Raw genomic sequence first — 19765 nt, forward strand, 5'->3', positions numbered from 1 at the left:
AAATTTTGAAAAACATGCATGGCTACTTTCAAATTCTTTGCAAATAAAATATGAATTAGATACCATTAATAATATGAAAGCCTTTTTAATTTCAACTAAGCAGAAAAACAAGTAGTGGAACCTTCGCTTGCCTTGGTTCATGTTGCTTACCCACTTAGTCGATAAATTTTATATACACTCAGTTGCATATATATATTTTAATGTGTACAACACTCATCTCATATGCAATCAATTAAGCAGTTACATCTAAAGCTTTCTCCTCTCTAGTGGCCATATTTTGCTACTCTTCTCATTTGTAGAATATGGGTGAACTAATAGAAAGGTTTCATAGTTGGTCCATCGACCCACTTGTCGATCAACATTAAAATTATCTTATGCTTAACTACGTGTACAGTTCAATAAGTATGTAATTTTATGTAATAGACATCGTTGCAATTAGTAGTTAAACCGTTAAATATAAGCGGGACTGAATTTCGTCTAGTTTATAATGTGAGACTTTACATGACTCAAGAATTGCCCCAAGTGAAATTTGTATCCATCTTATAATATTTTCAAGCGTAGTGATGTCCTGCACACCCATTTTTACTTCTTAAACCCTCTTTTTCTGACTGTCGGATTGAATGAATTAAAGAAGACTAATGGTAAAAAATTAACAAAAATATGTGTAAAGTAAAAATAAATAAATGTGTGAATGGAACTTTCTTATTTCCAAGTGCAGATTACCAATGTCCTTCAAAAAGATATGGGCTTGGGGAAGCAAGGCAAAGCAACCGAAATGAAACTGTAGATTTTCTCTGCTGCACATATGGGTTGTGCGGATCGTGTGCGCATGACCCGGTCACAATTAAATCCAAGCCCTCCATTTGTATAACACAAAAGATCTGGGAGGGCTATATTTCCCATCAAGCCAATCCTAAGCCAACCTTCTATTTAGGTAAGGCCTTATGACGGCCCAACATTAGTTTTAGGATTTTTCTTTCATCTTCTTTGTATTGAACATTTTGCTGGGTTTTTTTTAAAACGAAGGACAGGATAATTGAACTTGAAACATTGAACATAAAAGTACAAAAAATTGATACAATCAGTTGCATATGTAAATCGTGATACAACAATCAAAATCAGATAGATTATGACTATAACACAACACATGTATAAATTTAGGTATGATATTGTATATGATGCGATCGTCTCTCTCTCTCTCTCTCTACTTCCACCCCAAAAAGCCCTAAAACCTTGTCTGTCATATTCAATTAGGCCAAATTAAGAAGTTAACCTCACATAGGTGGCATGTAGCCATCTAATATTAATTAAACTAAAGGACCAAAAGCTACTCGTGCACTAATATTAAGTACTTAACAGGATTATATAGCAGCTTAACTTTTATCTCTTGGAGGCTTCCCAATGTTTTAGGACAGCTAACCTCTAATTAACCAAATTCCCCGAACAAGACAAACTCTCGTGCAAAATGATGTATACTACAACAATAAAATTGGAGGCTGGAGCTTACCTTTCCCTAATTTCTTTATGTTTTTCTGGTTCTATGCTTAGATTATCATACACTCAGTACATGACATTCGGTTTTAAAAACTCAAATAATTTGAAATAGATGACAAGAAAGGAAAGAATAGGTCCAAGAAATGATCTAGTATTTGCAGAGGTTACGCTAGTTGGTCACGAAAATGGTCAAGGTTTCAAATGAATACAAGGAATAATCTACATGAATCAAAGATCTTGATGTAATTACAAAAGTTACGCTAGTTAGTCACGACAGTGGTCTAGTTTCTTACAATCAAGTTCGTATCTTCTTCTCCGTGTATAGCATTATACATCGTTTTATCAAAAGAAAAGAAAATAGTCTTGTTTTTTTGAAGTAATATTATAGACTAGATTTCTATACCATAGTACATAAATTATATTTTTTGTGCTGGACGAAGTGTAACTTGAAACTTATCTTAATCTTTCCTACGCAATGTAATTGCGAATTCTAGACTCCAACTGTCCGATTATGGCCTCGTAATTTTTACAAGATTGCACGTAATTTTCTCCTCAGCATTTTCTACAGCATCGTATGTCCAAGTACACGTGGCAATATATGAAGAAATTAACAACGTTTCTTCTCAGAAGATCATCCACTACGCAATGTGATTGGCCCCCATTCACACACGCCTTATTCATTCGTCCAAATCCATCCATATAACTTAATCCCAACAACAAATCCCACGTGCGGTATTACCTGTCCTCCGTTGACGTGTCACCACCCGAACACCCTCGATGACGCCAAAACCCCTCCCCAATCCCGAAGCTCTGATCCCCTGCCTCCCACCCCACACCTGTCACAACTTGCCAGACAATCCAAGTGGTATATTCACGTGACACTCACGTGGATATCCGAAAACGTGTGAAGTGGGCCAATTGGGTCGCTCACACGGAGTCGTTTAAAACGCGGGGTTGGGAGTCGTATGGGGATCTCTTGAGAGACTCGGCCATGCATAAAGCTTATAGAAAACCACAGCTGTCGTTGTTACCCTATAAAGAAAGACTCCCATTTCTTTAATTTCCTTTACAACTCAATTCATAAATATTCGTACCTTTTCATCACATGAATTCATTGAAGAAGCTGAATCCGTCGCCGGTCGCCTTGTAACTTGTTGGCTATCTTATACATACGACCAAAGGTCATCAGGTTTTGAATTCGACTGACGTCTGGTTGAATCAGCGTATCATAATTACCGGCACAAGATGAAGTGGTCGCCGTGGCCGTCAGGCGGAACAAAGAGGTTTCACGTGAAGGTGAGCCAGCTGAAGCTGCAAGGGTTTAATTTTGAGAAGGAGAAGGAGAGTGTTGGTGTGATTGAGGTGAAATGGAAAGGGTCTAAGCCTGGAGGGCCTGGAGTTTTGGTTCCATTCTATGGAAGAAGATCGTCGAGGCAGCCGAAAAACTACACCAGCCAGAGATTTTTGAGTCGTCAAGTCATTGAATGGGATGATGAATTTCAGAGCCTCTGTAATTTTGGGTCGAAGCAAGGTGGGAACTTTAGTCCCTGGGATTTGACTTTTACCCTGTTACACGTAAGTTTCTAATCTTTGATCTTTTAGCATTAGTGGGTTTGTGTTTGTTTTTTTTATATAAGCGATGTTCTACTTTAAACTATTCGAATTCGGGTGTACGGTTGAGCGCATCCGCTCAATCGGATTTGGTTCTGCTTCTGGTTGTTGAATATTTGAAATTGATTATTCTTCTGCGTTTGTGATTTTCAGGGAGAGAGTGCGGAACAAAAGAGTAATATGGCGGTTTTCGGGACGGTTTCGTTGAACCTAGCAGAATTGGCATCGACAATGGAGTCTCAGATTCAGAGGAAGCTCTCTGTTACTTTGAAAATGGAGGGGACGACTCCCAGCGAAGCTACCCTTTTGGTAAATTAACTTCATTTTTTTTTAGTCAAAATTTTTTATTTACTCAAGTTAATTAATTGCAAATTTACAGACACGATTAATGGTGTTTTCAGTTATTTAGTCATATCTAATTTTACCCAAACATACAAAGTTGCATTTCTTAAGCGTAAATGAATGGGATAAGCCGCTTTTATTGGAACATGAAAGCTATATGCTTAATTAGCTGTTTTAAATCCAATTTAAGGCAATGCCCGTTTATTACATCATCTGTTCTTAATTGGGTAATATTAATAACCAGAATTATTTTTCCCTTCATTTTTTTTCTTCATCTTTTCGTTTCACTATTGGTAACACCAGCATAACATCATAACACATAGGGGATGCACATATCCCCTTACTTGCGAAAAACGTATATTGACTGAAGGTTTCGATTATAAATTATATGGCCAAAATACGTATTCGGAAGAATGCAAGTATGATCCTTAAATTAATAAGCGCCTCATTTTATTTCTTTGTAAGCTTATGGACTTTCAATGTTTGATGGTGCCCGCAGGTTTGTCTAAGCTTTGCTGAGGTGAGAAACTTGCATGACTCGGCAGCACTCGGTCAAGACTCGACCGAGTCAGATAAGGGCAAGTTGGTTCGAAGAGTAAGCTACTTCAGGAGCTTTAGGAAGTCAAGCAATGAGAGGAAGAGTCGTGAGGACCGAGGCATGAGTGACCGGGAGGAGTCATTCTTGTCCGACTCAGAAGGGTCACCGGGGAATGGACTCGTTAACAGTGGTGTCAATGCAGATTTGAGTTCAAAGGGAGAGTCAGGATCGGTCCTGAGTCATGAGACTCAGTTTGACTCGGGGCAGAAGAGTTGGCTCTCGAGGAAGAGGAAGTGGTTGAATGGAAGACCACCTAGGAGAAAAGTGGAGCCCTTTGTTGAGAAGACTAGTAGGGACAATGCAGTGCAAAGTTTCCGTTGACAACAATCTCAGTGATTCTATAAAGGTATTAAGTCCATTTCGTATTGTTTTCATAGGAAGCATTTTTGCCCATAAACACTTTTGTTAGAAGTGTTTTTATTAGAAGAACGTCAAGTTCTTTTGCTCAAAAGACCAGTGCACTTCTCAAAAAATCACATCTAAGACTCATCAGCACTTTTAGATTTTTTTCGCCTAACGTCCTGAAAAGCACTTACGGTTTTCAGAATACACTTCCAGCCTGTTCAATGATTCTTACTAATAAGACAAAAGGCTCATTTGGGTTTACTTTTCTACAGATATCAAATTGTACTGCTGAATATTCTTCACAATCAGATCATGAGCATGGAAAATGCACCACAAATTGCTGGGAAGAAAGGGAAGTAGAAAGCAGAGATGGGCAAGCAAAGCTCAAAACCAATGCGTTCTTTGCAGTCCTTTGATCAACGGAGTGAAAAGGTCGCCGGAGAGAGTGCCTGCACAGCCCTTGTTGCGGTCATCGCGCACTGGCTGCATTCGCACCAACACTCAATGCCTACAAGATCCAAATTCGACAGCCTCATCACACAAGGTTCCTCAGAGTGGCAAAAACTCTGCAGCAACGAGACCTACATAAATCTATTTCCAACAATCACTTCGACCTTGAAACGGTTTTGGAAGCTGATCTTAGACCTCTTGGTGTCTCGCCTGAGAAATCCTTTATCGGATTCTTCAGCCCGGAGAAGTTCGAGAGCTTGAAGGGACTCATGTCGTTCGACGACATATGGAATGAGATAGATAAAAACAGAGAGCTTTACGAACCGAGGATATACATAGTAAGTTGGAACGACCACTTTTTCGTGCTGAAGGTTGAAGCTGATGCATACTATATCATTGACTCTTTGGGTGAGAGGCTCTTTGAGGGGTGTAACCAGGCATACATACTAAAATTCGACGATTCGAGCATCATGCATGGGAAAACAGAGAAAGCAGAGGATGATTCAGAGGAAAGATTAGAAGTAATATGCAGTGGAAAAGAGTGTTGTAGACAGTTCATTAAAAGATTTCTTGCTGCCATACCACTTAAGGAGCTTGAGGAGGAAGAGGAAAAGAGTGCAGTTCCTATTTTACCTCTTCACCGGCGTTTGCAGATCGAGTTCCACTACACCTCCTGCCTCCTCCTCCTCCTCCTTCTCCTCTTCTTTGTCGACCTCTGCTACTTCTTCCACTTACTCTCTCTCATCAGGTGAAGACTAGAAATCAAGTAGCAGAATTGTATAGAAGGGTTTTTGATTCCTTAGCATTTAATGATACTATTGAGACTAGGTAGAAATTTCAATGAGACTCCCACTTCGTGGCATAATCTTGAGAAGAACTTACATACAACAAGAAAGTCAAGATGACGGTATTATAAACTAATTCGTTTAAACACATGATAAGACGTGATAAACTTAAGATGTTGTCACCCTCGCGTCCTTAGAGAATATGCCAATATACTGAAACAAAGAAAGAATTGCATATGTTTTGACCCCACCAAATGACTGAAGGGAGGGGACACAAAAGATTAGCCACCACTTGTACAAAGTGGCAGTTGCAAACAAAGAATAATTACTTGGGATAATACAAGTATTAAAGAGACAAATTTCTTGTCCCCCACTCACTCACACAAACAAGATCCCCATCCCTTCTTTCTTACTCAAAATCAGAAGGTGGGTCCATACCCTTATCTGTGATGACTAATGATTCAAAGATTAAAAGTTTAGGTTTGAGGGGGAGTGTCCTCCCTTTGACATAGATCCCATACCTGATCTCCAAACAAACCCGAACGGGAAACACGTCCTTGCACCGGTGCATTAAACGCGTCTCACATTTGCTACATCATGTAAGCGGCACATAACAAAAAAGAAAGATTCATTTGGATTGACGAGCATTTTCAGGCCCAAAACTAAGAACCAATGGAATGTCCGTCTAAGCTACCAAATGTGAGACAACTGTTTCATGCAACGAGTGCATATCCAGAACATTCCAATGAATCTCTAACTCACAACATCAGAATAGGTTTAGGGGAAGGGTAACTCCAAACCCAAAGCTTCGTGATGTTTTAACACCGTACAGTACATAAAGTTCTATGTTCTCAAAAGCAACATGTATGGCATACCACTAATTGTACATTGCAGATCAGAAGTCCATTCACTCATCTAGTCTGTGCTTTAATTCACAATTTACATTACGTCTCTTAAAACACTACATCAGCAGCTCAGTTCATTACCAATCTAGGAACTAGAAAGTACATCGAGATTGCATAACGAAGCTTTTGGCAAAACATATTCGCTAAGCCAATGTCAAGATAATGAAAAACTAACTTTACTAAAGCAACAGTTAGTCTACCAACCTCCATTCCTCATGCTTCCATTAAAGTGGCTGAAAGGAAGCTCCGGCTGCCTACAAAATTTTGAATCCTCTGTTGGCTGATTAAAAGCTGCCTTCCGCTTTCTCATTGCTGCTTGGACATATAAATCTTCGCCCTCAAAACTCAACCTACCCCATGAGTCTGTTGGTCCATACTCACTACCCTTAGCAGTGAGAGAAAACTGTTTATCAAATTGCGGTGACTGATCACGACACTTCAACCGTTCCTCAACGCCAACATCTTTGCCCTCCTGGGGCTGACTGTTCTCACCGCTTGGGAGTTGATTAGAGTGTGGGCCTAACCGCAGAGACAAATCACAACCAATCAAACATGGGTTCTCATGGTAGTCCCTTCTTTCTGTTTGTGTGTTATTATTTGATTTACCTCCATTACAGAGCAGGTTTGGGATAACTCCTATCTTGGCAGGTTCTAAGGGGTCAGAAACTGGTTTGGGAAGGACAGCAAAACCTGGTTTCGGTTCTTTGAACTGAGGAAGATTTCCATAGTACAGAGGGTATTTAGGAAAATTAAATGTTGCCAGATTTTCCCTAGAGAAACATGGGTCATAACCCGAAGGAGGAACATTTTCGGATGCAACCATGAACTTCATAGTATTGCAGTCGTTATATTGGGCAACAGAGCATCTAGGTTCAAAAACAAGAGGGGTTGAATTAGTGGTTTTGGGGTTAACAAAATTTGAACAATGTGGCCTATACTGCAAATTGGACGTGTAATCTTTTTTATTAGCATCCTCTACCACACTAGGAGAAATGCTAGGGACATGCGAAGTCACGGACATCAGATAACACCCTGGGTTAGTATTCCGTTGACTCCTCGTAGCTCTTCTCGCTATGCACCCCAAAATGAGAGCAGCTGGGTTGTTTTACAAAAAAAATTGAGAGGTCAACACAGATGTTTATACTTTATTCACAATGGAAACTAACAGTTTATTAAGTGGAGAACTACATATGCACATTCCGAAACAAATACTAAACAATAGCAAGAAATTATGCAATCCAAATTTGTTGTAGATACCTTCAATACAAGGCTGAAGAAACTCTCCAGTTTCAGTAGTCTCATCACGCCGAATTATCGTGTTAATGGCATCATTTGTTCTGTCCCAAAGGGTTTTAAGGTCCATGTATTCTGCCTATAAAACAACATAAATTGCAAAGCACAACACTTTAAAAGAACCAAATAAGTAAAATCCAGTATTATACAACACAGCTCTGTTTCTCCCACTCAGAGAATGCAGAAAGTAGAAATAAAGAAAAAATTTAACTTTTAATCTCAACCTAGTTAGTATTTAGATTAAAAAGTAAAAAGTGATAAAGATTACCTCAGAATTGGCTTTGGAGTACATAATTTCTTCAGCTTTGAGAACAACAATTGGGAGCTTCTCTTGCCATTCTTTGTTCTTCTTAGTAGCTGAGCTATGGATCTCGTTCACAACCCTAATTAAGCAAAAGCACTTATAAGTGATTACTGAATAAGTTAAACATTTCAAAACCCCATAGAAAAGAAAATAATAAAAAAAACCAAAAAATTAGACATGCAAAAATTGAGAGTTGGGGGAACCTGAAGATTTCTTTGATGAGAGAACCTCTCATGGGTTGGTGCCTCTCACGGTGCCAAGCTCTTCTCACACATTCATATGGTCTTGGCCCTGATCTTGGCATCCTCTCTAACCAATTCTAGAGAGAGAAAAAGAGAGTTGGGTTTAGACTTCAGAGAGAGAAGCAAAAGTGAAGCAGCTTCTGTGGGAAGTTGGGAACTTGAGGCAGCTTCTGGTTGTGACTTTTCTTGCTAGACTGTGAGACTCTCCCTCAAAGACTTCTCCTTTTCAAGGACACTGACTGACCCAAAATGCAGTTCCACCAAGACTACGAGTAGAGGAGAGAGAAAGAAGAGAGAGAGAGAGAGAGAGTTTTGTTTGTATTGCTTTCTTTATTATTTTTGTTTGGGGTTTTTCTGTAGACTCAATAATTTCAAAGGGAGAGTAGGGTTGGGGTTTGAAATTGAATTGAGGGAGGTGGGGGGTTTGGGTGTGTCCCCCACTCATCCACATGCCTGCTTCCCCTCACCCCAGGTGTCCCTCTCTCTCTCTCTCCCCCCCCCCTCTCTCTCTCTCTCATGTCCGTGTCTGTGTTTAGGTGTATCCATTCATGAGTTGAGACTTTCTGATAAGTATTTGTCAGTGTCGGTCGTCACCTTTAATTAAGCAACCCCAACCTCACACAGTTGCTAACATTGGCCGTCCATCCTTTCCAATCCAATTCCGAAAAACCTGCTCTACTCTCTCTAGTCGCTAACAACTCATCATGAATTTAAATCTTGTTACTTTACCCAATAAAAGTGAATTGAAACAAAATTAAAAAGTTCAATCTTTCAAGGTGGAATGAGAAAATAGAAAAGACAATCAACTTACATTGTGACGTGATTATGTTCTCGATATTATGTGAAAAAAAATTAAAACATATTATAACGTGTTTGTCAATAGCGATTAGACTAATTAGTAAGAGTGGTACATGTGTGTTACATCCATTTCTTCTATTTGGTATATTAGACAAAATAAATAACAACGTATGATGTGTTATGAGACACGACCACCTAAGTGAAGATGGAAAATAAATTTCGACGCATTACCACCTTAGTATACCGCTTCATGTCTATCACTGCACGTAACAAGTCTAACGACTTGAGCATTATAGGGTTCTTATTATTATTATTTTTTTTCTTTCTTCAATTGTAATTGCACTTTGCTTCCAACAATCACCTCCTAAAGCAAAGGACCGAACATCAAATGTCCATTTACCACAATGATAAAAATAAATTGTACCCTTACATGACTGTGTGAGTTCAAAAATGTTGGTAACTAATCGAGCATCTAATCAAACAAAATAACGAAAAACAGGAAAAAAAAAAAAAAGCAAAGGACCGAACAAATTAGACGACCAACGAGCCCAAAAACAAAATGGCCCGCAACAGAACAACCGCAAAGCTGCCCAGGGAAAAACAACGGGAGACCCAATCCCACACAACATGGGCCAGTGAAACTTTGATATATTATTGAGGGGAATTTTTTTTCAATATAAACGATATTATTATTTTAATCAGGATCGAGTTTTATGACGTAATAAGTTTAAAAAAAAATTGGCTTAACTGCTAGGACAATCACGGCAGTGCACTTAGTTTTATACAATTTTTTTTTTTTGGCAAATGAGGTTGATGTTTTAGGTTTTTAAGAATGGGCTCAATTGTTTAATGGTCTTTCGCTTACTACTAAGTAAAGATTTTAGCTTTGATTTCCGTCAAAAGAAAATTTGAATTACATTATTGTTAGTCCATGAGGTTTAGCCCATTCTCCACTCTGTTTGTGTAGACAGTTACAGTTGTTAAAAAAAAAGTGTTATTACAACCGATTGTTATATAAAAAAAACGTGAATATAAGTCGTTTGATGCATCCAAACACCTACTAAAGAACCTAACTCCTCACCAAACCCTCCTCAATATGGCCACTCGGGAGGGCCAACGTAGTAGGAAAAGAAAAATAACTCAAAAAATAGTTGTAAATTTGTAATACAATCTTGCAAGGCTTAGAAGAATACTGGATTAAGCAAATAATTTGTAGCTTAGTTGGTTAAAAGAATTCGCCTTTATATTTGAGATTCTGTATTCAAATCTTTGTAGTTTAAATATATTTAATATAAATTATATTATTTATAGAAAACAAGACTAAATTAATATGCATAATAATTGCATACGGACAAAAGTATTTATACTAATTATAACCAAGTTTTTATAGGAGGTTATTGTTTCAATGTATAGAAACATAAAATAAAGGTAATTATCATCTCTAATATTACAGGTAGGAATTTAAAGTATTTTATCTATAATATGTAAAAAAAAAAAAAGTGTAGCAAAAAGATCCTTATAATTTATTGCAACTAAAAGCTAAATAAAAAAATATAAAAACTATCCAAGAACTTCAGGTTGCCTCATATATTCATCCTCAGTCTGTTTTGGTTTATTTTATTTTATTTTATTTTTTTCGAAATTTCAACACGTAAATGTAATGACATTACCCAAGTCTATAATTGTAGAAATTAAGAAAACATCATATTAACCTACAATAAATTCATAAACTGTAAGTTTCATCAGAAGTCTGGTACCAAGAAACCGAGTGCAATACAATCGAATGTAATACTCAAATAAACAAAAGAGCGACCGACGTTCCTCCACCAACTACCCATTACAAAATATGCATAAAAAAAAAGTCGCTGATCAAAAGTCCAAGCAACAAATGAGAATATTTTCGAGCAATGCAACCATGTAAATGAAGAACGAAAAAGACCGTGATCAATTACTCTGCTGCTCCCTTTTTGTGATCCATGTATTTCTGTTTGAATGCTCCACTAATTCATTGCACCAAAACCTATTTAACCAAAAAGAAATGAGGAGAATGTATATAAGGAATTGATATTAGTAATGCAAACCACTAAATGAAACGCATATATACCCACTACCGATTAATAGTCCAAGTTTGTAGTCCCTATTTAAGCTTGCCAAAATGAAACACAAAATGAATTATGGTAAGTATACATATATGCACGTCCAAGTTTGTAATCCCTACTTAAGCTTAACAGGACCAAAACGATTGAGGTTGAGAAATAGGAATAAAAGATTAAGAGTTGAAAAGTTGTACCAAGGAAGACTCTGTCTCGATATGTTTCACCTCTACCTCGCCCTCATTTTCTTCACCTTGATTTCTGTAATGAACGGAGAAACAATCCGCTATTAAAAAAATCTATGCGTGCAAGAAGTTCTCCATAAAGAAGAATGCAAAGAGAATGGTTTCAAAATGACAGACATCTTTTGCTCAGGATTTCTCTTGTCAAACATTTTTTTAGTAGAAAAAGTTTACCAAGCATCATGATGGTTTTTCTCAGGCATTTCATTAAATCATACACATTAAATAAAACATCAAATATCAAATAAACCAAATATTGGACTTGTCGCTTCCAGTTGCCATGGAAATCAAGTAGTCACTTCCCTTCTCTATGTTTATCTGGGTAACTTTCTTTCTGTATAGACCCATAGTTGCTATCTGATACATAAAAAAGAAAAAATAAAATAAAAGAGACGATAAAAACATGAAAATATAGAGCAGGGGATGAAGAGAAAAGGTTTTCCCCGAAAAATCTGACCATACCAATTTGATACGTGGGTAGTGTGCCAAAGAGAAACCAAAAAATGAAACACAGAGGAATTGAATTAAATTCCGATAAACTCCCAAAACAATTATATGGCATAGATAAACTTAAATGAAATCAATAAAAAGTGGAGAAAGGAAACCGGCTTCACCCACACAATCCAACATATATCCATCCAGTTGGTTGAGAAGCTTTAGCATAAGGAGAAGGAAGACAGAAAATCATATTAGAAAACTTAAATCTATGCAACCATAAGTCGAATCATTGAGTGATCCACAATCAAGATTTTTGCAGCATATAAACGTAAAACATGTATTGAAAAGTTCCAAGACACTCCAAAAAGCTATTGTTCCTTGGTTTCTTCTAGATTCCATTCCCAAGAGCACCAGATTTGCACACATGCCTTAGACCATCGAATAGTATGAATATATTTCCAAACTCTATGAAGAACAAACCGACCTAAAATATAGCAATAAATTGACTAATCCAAATGAAAGAAAAACTCGATAAAGCAAAGTATGACAACCCAAAATAATTAAGAGTGATACCTGATTAGTTGCATTGCACCAACAACAGCAAAGGTACTCTGCTGCTCCCATTTTGTGATCCATGGAATTTTTCATTTTTCAAAGCTTCGACTTTTTAGTCCCAATCCTTTTCACTAATCTGCAAGGAACAAAGAAAATGATAAGAGTGAAAAATCAGAATTGGACTTGGGGATTTTCCGTGGCTATGTAGATGCCCAATCTTTTTAACATACACAAATTAACGACAAGAAAAAAAAAAAAAAAAAAAAAAAACCCTTGTTTTTAAAATTGGGAAGTTGGGTACCTGGAGAAGATGGCAATGAAGGCAGCGGCGGTGTAGGTGGAGGAACACGGCCCGGAGATTGGACTCCTGAAAATGAGCGCCCGGGATCGAAGATGTGAAGAAGGATGGGTTCCAAGACGCGTCCCGGAGTCTGGTTCTGAAAGATGAGCTCTTTTCAGGCGCGTTTACTAATCCGTAATCATATTGAGAAGAATTGAATTGAGGATGAATTAGATTGAAGAGGAATTGAAATGAGTTGGAATCAGAATCAGATTCCTGTTGAAGTTGTTTACTAAAATTGTCTGGAATCGGAGTAGCAATGATGTTGAGTCCATATAAGTTGTTTACTAATTCACTTGAATCGGCATAAAAATCAATATGATTACTAAAATACCATTGTTCTATTTTGTTTTATTTCATCCGTATATTTATTTTTAATAACATTTTAATTTGTTTTATTTCAAGCCTTTATTCCAAAAAATTAAAATTGTATACAAATTTATTGAATTACCAATATTAAAATATTAAACAATTTAATAATGCTCTTATTCAAACCCAGTTGAATAGAAGTATAGAACGCTTCTCCTCTCTCTGCAAGTCTGCATACCATTCCTTTCCTGACCCTCACCTCCACCTTCCCCATACACCCTACCCCATAGCCACCACCTCTTCCACCTGCGAAGTATTTCATGATTTATAGGGATTGCTTCCACGTATTTGTGGGTTTGGATTTGAATTGTTTATTTTTTTGGGTTTGGGTGGTTGATTTTGAATCCGATTTGCGAGATACATGGCTAGGGTTCTTAAGCTAGTGGGATGGGAAGTGAAGCACGATCACACAGGGAGGTGGCAATTGGAAAGTAAGGCGCAGACGCATGAAAGCAGGGTGCGCAGGGAGTGGTGGGCTAGTGGGTTGAGTGGCAGACTTGAAATTTTAGAAATAATGAGAGGGTCATAACAGGTATAAAAAATACATTCCTGATTCCCTCACTCACCCGGAATCCAAATACCTCACCCATCTAAGGAGTCCAATTCCTCCAATTTGGGGAGTTGGATTCTTGATTTTGTGTGGGTCCCACGATTCTTTTGATTCCCTCAGGTTTGGTAAACGCTTCAATACTCCGTAATCGGGATTCAACTACTTGATACGTAAACACGCCATTCGATTATTCATTTGTATATAGCGGTGGTATGTGGTAGTTTGAACCTTCAATTGAACTCAGATCGTGGGAATATCATCGAACTCTATGGTTTCAATAGTGGGAAGTTGAAATATAACTGATAATTGAATTGACAACTATCTATTATTTTTCACTTTCCTTTCATGTTTCAAATTATGTAGTTAATGTTTTTACCTTTTTATCCCTTATTAAATTTATGTATAATTTATTGCATGAGTTAAGTTTTTTTTGTTTCAAGGGTTTTTGTGTCCATTTATTTTTGGTGAAGCATTGAGACACCAAAACTCACTTTTGGCATTCTATTAGTAGATTGGTGAAGCATTGAGACACCAAAACTCACTTTTGGCATTCTATTAGTAGAGATATTAGCATAACTTGTTGCATGAATAAGAGGATATAGCCATTTTTGTTGTCTCTCCAACCCAATATTTGACACGCGCATAATTTATAACTAAGTTAATTAATAATATTTTTCTTAAAACCAAAAGTTTTGAGCTCGAATATCATATCATCTCAATATCAAAATCAAATTGTTGACACAAAACGAAGCTTTGGTGTGAAATTCAATTCTTCTTACAATTGCAATCACGAGCAAAGTGAAGTTTTCCATCACCTTTTCGGACACGAAAAAAATGAATATTCGTATCCTGCCACTAATTATTCTTTAAATATATATATATATATATATATAAATTTTGGTGTACGCCACATGTTAGGTCAAATTCTTTATAAACCCTATGAGCCTAAAAATAATAAATAACGTGACTTGTTAACAATTATTTTTATTGAAAAAAAAAAAATATATATATATATATATATATATAACTTTTGGTGTGCCTCAGATATAAGTTGTTCTTTCGAAGAGCTCCTTATAGGTTCAAGTGTGGCTTCAATGCTTAGAAAAATGTGAATTTTAACGAAAAATATGAACTTTAACAAAAAAATTATATTTTTAAACTAAAAAATCAATATTGATACTATTCATTTTACGATTTATTTATCTTTATCATTAAAATTCAAAGTTTTCAAATCTTTTTTATTAATTTTTCTTAAAAAATAAGCAAAACTTGGATATTTGCGTGTTTTTTTATCTTCCAAGTCCCTACCACCGAACATCATTGTGGGGGCCCAGTGATCATAACCTCTCCCACTTACAAGAGGGGGTCCACATCACTTGCATGCTGGTCACGTGCATATCTGCCATGGTATGCAAGACATATCACCCCCCACCCCCCCCAAAAAAAAAAAAAACTGACAACTTCTGTGATCCAAGCCTTCGAACACCCTCAGTCATCGTCCCAATCGAACGGCTCTGATTTTTCAGACAACCTTTTGGCATTAAAAGGACTTGTTCGCTTCGTTTCGGCAATTTATCTCCCTTCAGAGATAAAAAGATGAAAATTTTTAGTTGAACCTATATAGTTTTTTTTATACATCTAACTTACTTTCTACATCAACATTACTTTTAATTAAATTCTCAAAATCTATTTAAACCCAACTTACTATCTAAACTACCCTCACAAACCAATTCAATATATAAATTTATCTTTACACCCATTTAGAAAATAAAGATCTCAAATCAACGTTTTACAACTCATTCTATGCGGTAGATGTCACTCAATCTTTTATGAAAAATAGCATTCATTCAATGCCAGCCGTGGCATGCACTTGAAGTGTTCATGTTTTACCTCACCACAACCGAAAGAGACAAAGATTATCTTAAACTTTTTGCCTTCACCCTAAGCATTTCATAAAGTCATGTTCTTGCAATGCTGAGGGGTAATTGCAAGGCCTACACCAATTTGCATAGAAGTAGAGGCACAATTTCTTCCCATTAAATGACAATAAGGGTACCTAATAATTTCGTAATCAAAACAAGATTATGTTTTAATTATCATAATCAAGATAAAAAAAAAATAAACTGTAAATTTGAGGGCATATTTTTTCATGCTATGAACCTACTTGAACCTCACGTTTTCTATATTTTAATGAAATCAAAACATTTTTGACATCCAAACAACCGAATTAATTATGAAAACCAATATTGATTGAAACAAGAGAAAGAAAGGGGAAGCTTTTGGAGACTACATACATTTGTTTCACCAGATCGAAGCATCTCAATACCTTTAAATTCAAGAACAATAGCTATAGTGCTGCTATGCACTGCCATCAAGACTACAAGCAAAGTATAGCCTCCACCCCTCACAAATGAAAGGAGAAGAAAGCGTGACATTCGCACAAGTTGCTAGACTTTAAATTTTTAAATCCCATATATATGTTTCTGCTAGTAATTATGCTTTAAAAAATGTGCTGATTTTGTTCCTAAATCCTAATAAAATTGAAATCAAAAGAAAAAAAAAACTTGCAAAAATCGATTCATACTTTAGTTGGAGGATTCAAAACTTTTAAATCACCATCCATCGTTCAAAAAGAGCTTGTTTTTCTCTAGGAAAACGTCTTAGGTTTTAGTTAGAATGAATGTAGGATAAAGATTCCATGATGGTAGGGTTTGATTATTAGATGTGGGTTTAATGATAAATTTTAGTTTGTTGTTAGTTTTATTTTGCAGTTAGTGGTAATTATACAATAGGATAAAAAATGACAATTCACATTTAAAGTTTAAGTTGGATGTAGAACGAAGTTTTATGAATTCAAATAAAATTTTCCTAAAAAGACTCGAAGAGTAATTCAGTTTTTTTCTTACCGCCATCATGTGATTCGCTCGGTAAAAAACTAGTTTGGAATTCATCCTAAATCACTATGAAATTTTTTTAATATAGTAAAAGACGACCTGTTCCACTATATGTTTTAATATAAATAATTTTTATTTATGTGTATTATCCATTCTTCATCACCGAAACACAAATACCCCCACCATGCATGCTTTATTATGATTACTATGTCATGCATGCTTTCAAATTAATAAACAAATATCGAGGATTAAGGATTGTAAGGAATCTATCCAGGTTTAATTGGAGTCTAATCAGGTTTCACACATAAATCACGTCATTTAATATTAAATCCCCTTAATTCCCTCCAAACAAAAAATTAAGAAAATAAATTATTAAGAAAATAAAATAAATTAACGCTTTTGGGTTGTCATCAATCTCATCCCCGCCGTTTCTTCTTCTTCTTCCACCAAATCTCACTCTCCATTTTACTAAAAATCCCACCAGTCACTGTCTCTCTCTCCTCTGTCCTCTCTCTATCTCTCTCCAAACGAAAACCATTAACCATGCTCTCCCCAACGCCTTTATCTCTCATCTGCGCCGTTCTTCTGTGTCTCCCTCTCACCGTGATCTTCACCATCAACAGCCCAACGGCCACAAAAACCACCGCCACCATTTCCCCCTCCCAAATCACAAAACCCTCCAAACCCCTAACAGACTTTAACCCAATTTCACCGCCAAAGTCCCTCCCTTTAGATGAAGACTCCCTCTTCCGCCTCGCCGCTCGGGTCAACTCGCGCCCCCCGCGATCCGCCCGCCCCAAAATCGCCTTCCTCTTCCTCACCACCACCCCTCTCCCCTTCTCCCCTCTCTGGGAGCTCTTCTTCAACAAAATCCCCAAAACCCATTTCTCCATTTACGTCCACGCCGACCCGCGATTCCCCTACGACCCGCCGTTCTCCGGCGTGTTCGCGCACCGCGTCATCCCCTCCAAACCTGCCCAGCGGTTCACCTCCACTCTCATTTCGGCCGCGCGCCGCTTGCTCGCCCACGCGCTTCTCGGCGACAAAACGAACGCCATGTTCGCGCTCATTTCTCCCTCGTGCATCCCCCTCCACTCCTTCAACTTCACGTACCGGACGCTCGCCCGATCGAAGAAGAGTTTCATCGAGGTTCTGGATAACGAGATCGGGGCGTACGATAGATGGGCGGCGCGTGGGGCGGACGCGATGTTGCCGCAGGTGAAGCTGGAGGAGTTTCGGATCGGGTCCCAGTTTTGGGTTCTGAAGCGGAAGCACGCGAGGATGGTGGTGGGCGACCACCGGCTTTGGTCCAAGTTCAAGCTACCGTGCGAGCGTTGGTACACGTGTTACCCCGAGGAAAATTACTTTCCTACCCTCCTCAACATGCGAGACCCCGGCGGGCTAGTGCCTGCCACGCTGACGCACGTGGACTGGCGGGGGAGGTTCGACGGCCACCCCCGCACGTACAACGCCTCCGAGGTGGGGCCCGAGTTGATACAATCGCTGAGGAACGACAGGCCAGGTACGGCGACGAGGAGGAGAGCGGGAACGACACTGTTTTGACGGTGAGGGAACGGCGGGACCCGTTTCTGTTCGCGAGGAAGTTCCCGCCGGATGCGATCGGGTCGTTGATGAGTATGGCCAGTGACGTCATTTTCAAAGAGTAGGATGAATGGCGTACATTTGTGATATTTTCCATTTTTTCTTTTTTTGTAATTTGCAGATAACTTATTAAGAAAACGAAATCGGGACAAACCCGGTGGGTTGTTTGAGGAGTAATTCTATATAATTTTTCTTTTTAAGTATTTTTATAATTTATTTGGGTTGTTTTAATTGATTTTTTCAAAGTGAAAAAATGTGATTCGTGAAATCAAAGGGATACCTTCACTTTTTTTTTCTTTTAGCTTTTTAAACTTTAAAGATTCCAAACAAGCGATCTTCAATGAGTTTTGTTTGGCATGGTGGACAAACAATCAAGGTATTTGCCCTTTAAGTCCTAAAATATCTTTTGTCCTTCAGTAAAATTACTCAAATTTTGGCTCGCTTTTGTTTTCGTGACAAGATAAGTGACATGCACTACTATGTTAAAACATACCACGTGTTTGTGTGACAGAACGGGGAGATTTAGAATGTGTTTGAACGCTCCATTCTGCCAGCCACGCTGTCGGATAATTCTTGGGCAACTTTTTGTTTTGTGCTTGCGTGCCATTTGCTATAGGATATGACTAAAATGAAAGTTAAGCATGGTAATTTATTGCATGACAATTATCGGGTCAATATATAAGAATTTGTTAAGATAATATGTTTGATATAACACAATTTAATAAAATACCAAAGTAACACGTTTGACACAACACAATCTAATAAAATAATTGATATGATACGATAAATATGAAAAAGATCCGACGAGGATTCTTTTTTGATAAACACGATTCATTTGACCGACTTATAAAAAGCGATGTGTCACTTTGTCAGATGGAAAATGAATTGGGGTAGTTAGGGACAGGTAGCTAGTAAATTAAGGCGGGGAATTACCTGGATTTACATAAGGTTGGGATTTTCTACCAAAAGTGTCTAACAATTAATTGGCTGTTCAAAAAGAATAATCAACTTTTAATTAAATATTTGGCTACGTTAAGGAATTGTCAATTGGGGGATCCTCCTCGTACACTCACAAGTGCGATTGTGGTAAAAATGTAAATGCAATTTGGAGCAGAAAACACCTGCTGAATTTTGAATGTTATATAGCGGCATTGATTGCTTCGTTGTCAACGCAAGTGACAAAAATTATTTTTTAATCACAACAATGTTATGTGCGATTAACAATTTTTCAGTACACTAATCTGATGGGGTAGTTCATATTTGAGAAAAAATGCATGGCATCAATATATTGATACAAAACGTGGAAACACTCAAATTTTTTATATTGACGAAAAAGAGAACATTCCATCAGCAAACCCATAATTTAGATTATGAAATATCCACCTGTCATATTTGCCAATTTTTTTGCTTAACTTTATTGAATTAATTAAAATTTCCACAATTTAGATGGCCAAATACTTTGAATGTGGATGATTTTCTTAACAAATGATCTTTAAATGATGATTCAGCAATTTT

The 19765-nt window shown here is 37.5% G+C and overlaps 4 protein-coding genes across 4 annotated transcripts; 3 read left to right on the forward strand and 1 right to left on the reverse strand.

Annotated features, from left to right (window-relative positions):
- Positions 1-2493: 2493 nt before the first annotated feature.
- Positions 2494-4825, forward strand: LOC103946705. The gene is made up of 4 exons (XM_009357475.3): positions 2494-3069; positions 3259-3414; positions 3947-4391; positions 4663-4825. The coding sequence occupies exons 1-3, from the start codon at positions 2740-2742 to the stop codon at positions 4364-4366; spliced, it is 906 nt and encodes a 301-aa protein (XP_009355750.2). The 5' UTR covers positions 2494-2739; the 3' UTR covers positions 4367-4391; positions 4663-4825.
- LOC125474621 lies at positions 4760-5686 on the forward strand. The gene is made up of 2 exons (XM_048578673.1): positions 4760-4763; positions 4823-5686. Exons 1-2 carry the CDS (start codon positions 4760-4762, stop codon positions 5590-5592), a joined length of 774 nt encoding a protein of 257 aa, XP_048434630.1. The 3' UTR covers positions 5593-5686.
- Positions 5687-6469: 783 nt separating this feature from the next.
- Positions 6470-8749, reverse strand: LOC103946707. Its single transcript, XM_009357476.3, has 4 exons — positions 8331-8749; positions 8092-8206; positions 7788-7902; positions 6470-7625 (listed from the first exon to the last, which is right to left on the reverse strand). The coding sequence occupies exons 1-4, from the start codon at positions 8429-8431 to the stop codon at positions 6727-6729; spliced, it is 1230 nt and encodes a 409-aa protein (XP_009355751.2). The 5' UTR covers positions 8432-8749; the 3' UTR covers positions 6470-6726.
- An 8157-nt stretch (positions 8750-16906) lies between these two features.
- Positions 16907-18427, forward strand: LOC103946709 (glycosyltransferase BC10). Its single transcript, XM_009357479.3, is given in 2 exon segments — positions 16907-18167; positions 18170-18427. Coding segments are annotated over 2 exon segments (1122 nt in total). The 5' UTR covers positions 16907-17191; the 3' UTR covers positions 18316-18427.
- Positions 18428-19765: the final 1338 nt, after the last annotated feature.

Source organism: the organism of the source record quoted next, unplaced genomic scaffold, assembly GCF_019419815.1.
Source record: "Pyrus x bretschneideri cultivar Hongxiangsu unplaced genomic scaffold, Pyrus_bretschneideri_v1 Contig1, whole genome shotgun sequence".
In the NCBI taxonomy this organism is placed as follows: domain Eukaryota; kingdom Viridiplantae; phylum Streptophyta; class Magnoliopsida; order Rosales; family Rosaceae; genus Pyrus; species Pyrus x bretschneideri.

Bases quoted from the DNA above. Each gene is read 5' to 3' on its own strand.
- LOC103946705 (XM_009357475.3), top strand. From the start codon at position 2,740: ATGAAGTGGTCGCCGTGGCCGTCAGGCGGAACAAAGAGGTTTCACGTG. The intron at 3,070-3,258 runs GTAAGTTTCTAA...TGTGATTTTCAG, and splicing joins TGACTTTTACCCTGTTACAC to GGAGAGAGTGCGGAACAAAA. The intron at 3,415-3,946 runs GTAAATTAACTT...TGGTGCCCGCAG, and splicing joins CCAGCGAAGCTACCCTTTTG to GTTTGTCTAAGCTTTGCTGA.
- LOC103946707 (XM_009357476.3), bottom strand. From the start codon at position 8,431: ATGCCAAGATCAGGGCCAAGACCATATGAATGTGTGAGAAGAGCTTGG. The intron at 7,903-8,091 runs GTAATCTTTATC...GTTGTTTTATAG, and splicing joins ACTCCAAAGCCAATTCTGAG to GCAGAATACATGGACCTTAA. The intron at 7,626-7,787 runs GTATCTACAACA...AAAACAACCCAG, and splicing joins TCTTCAGCCTTGTATTGAAG to CTGCTCTCATTTTGGGGTGC.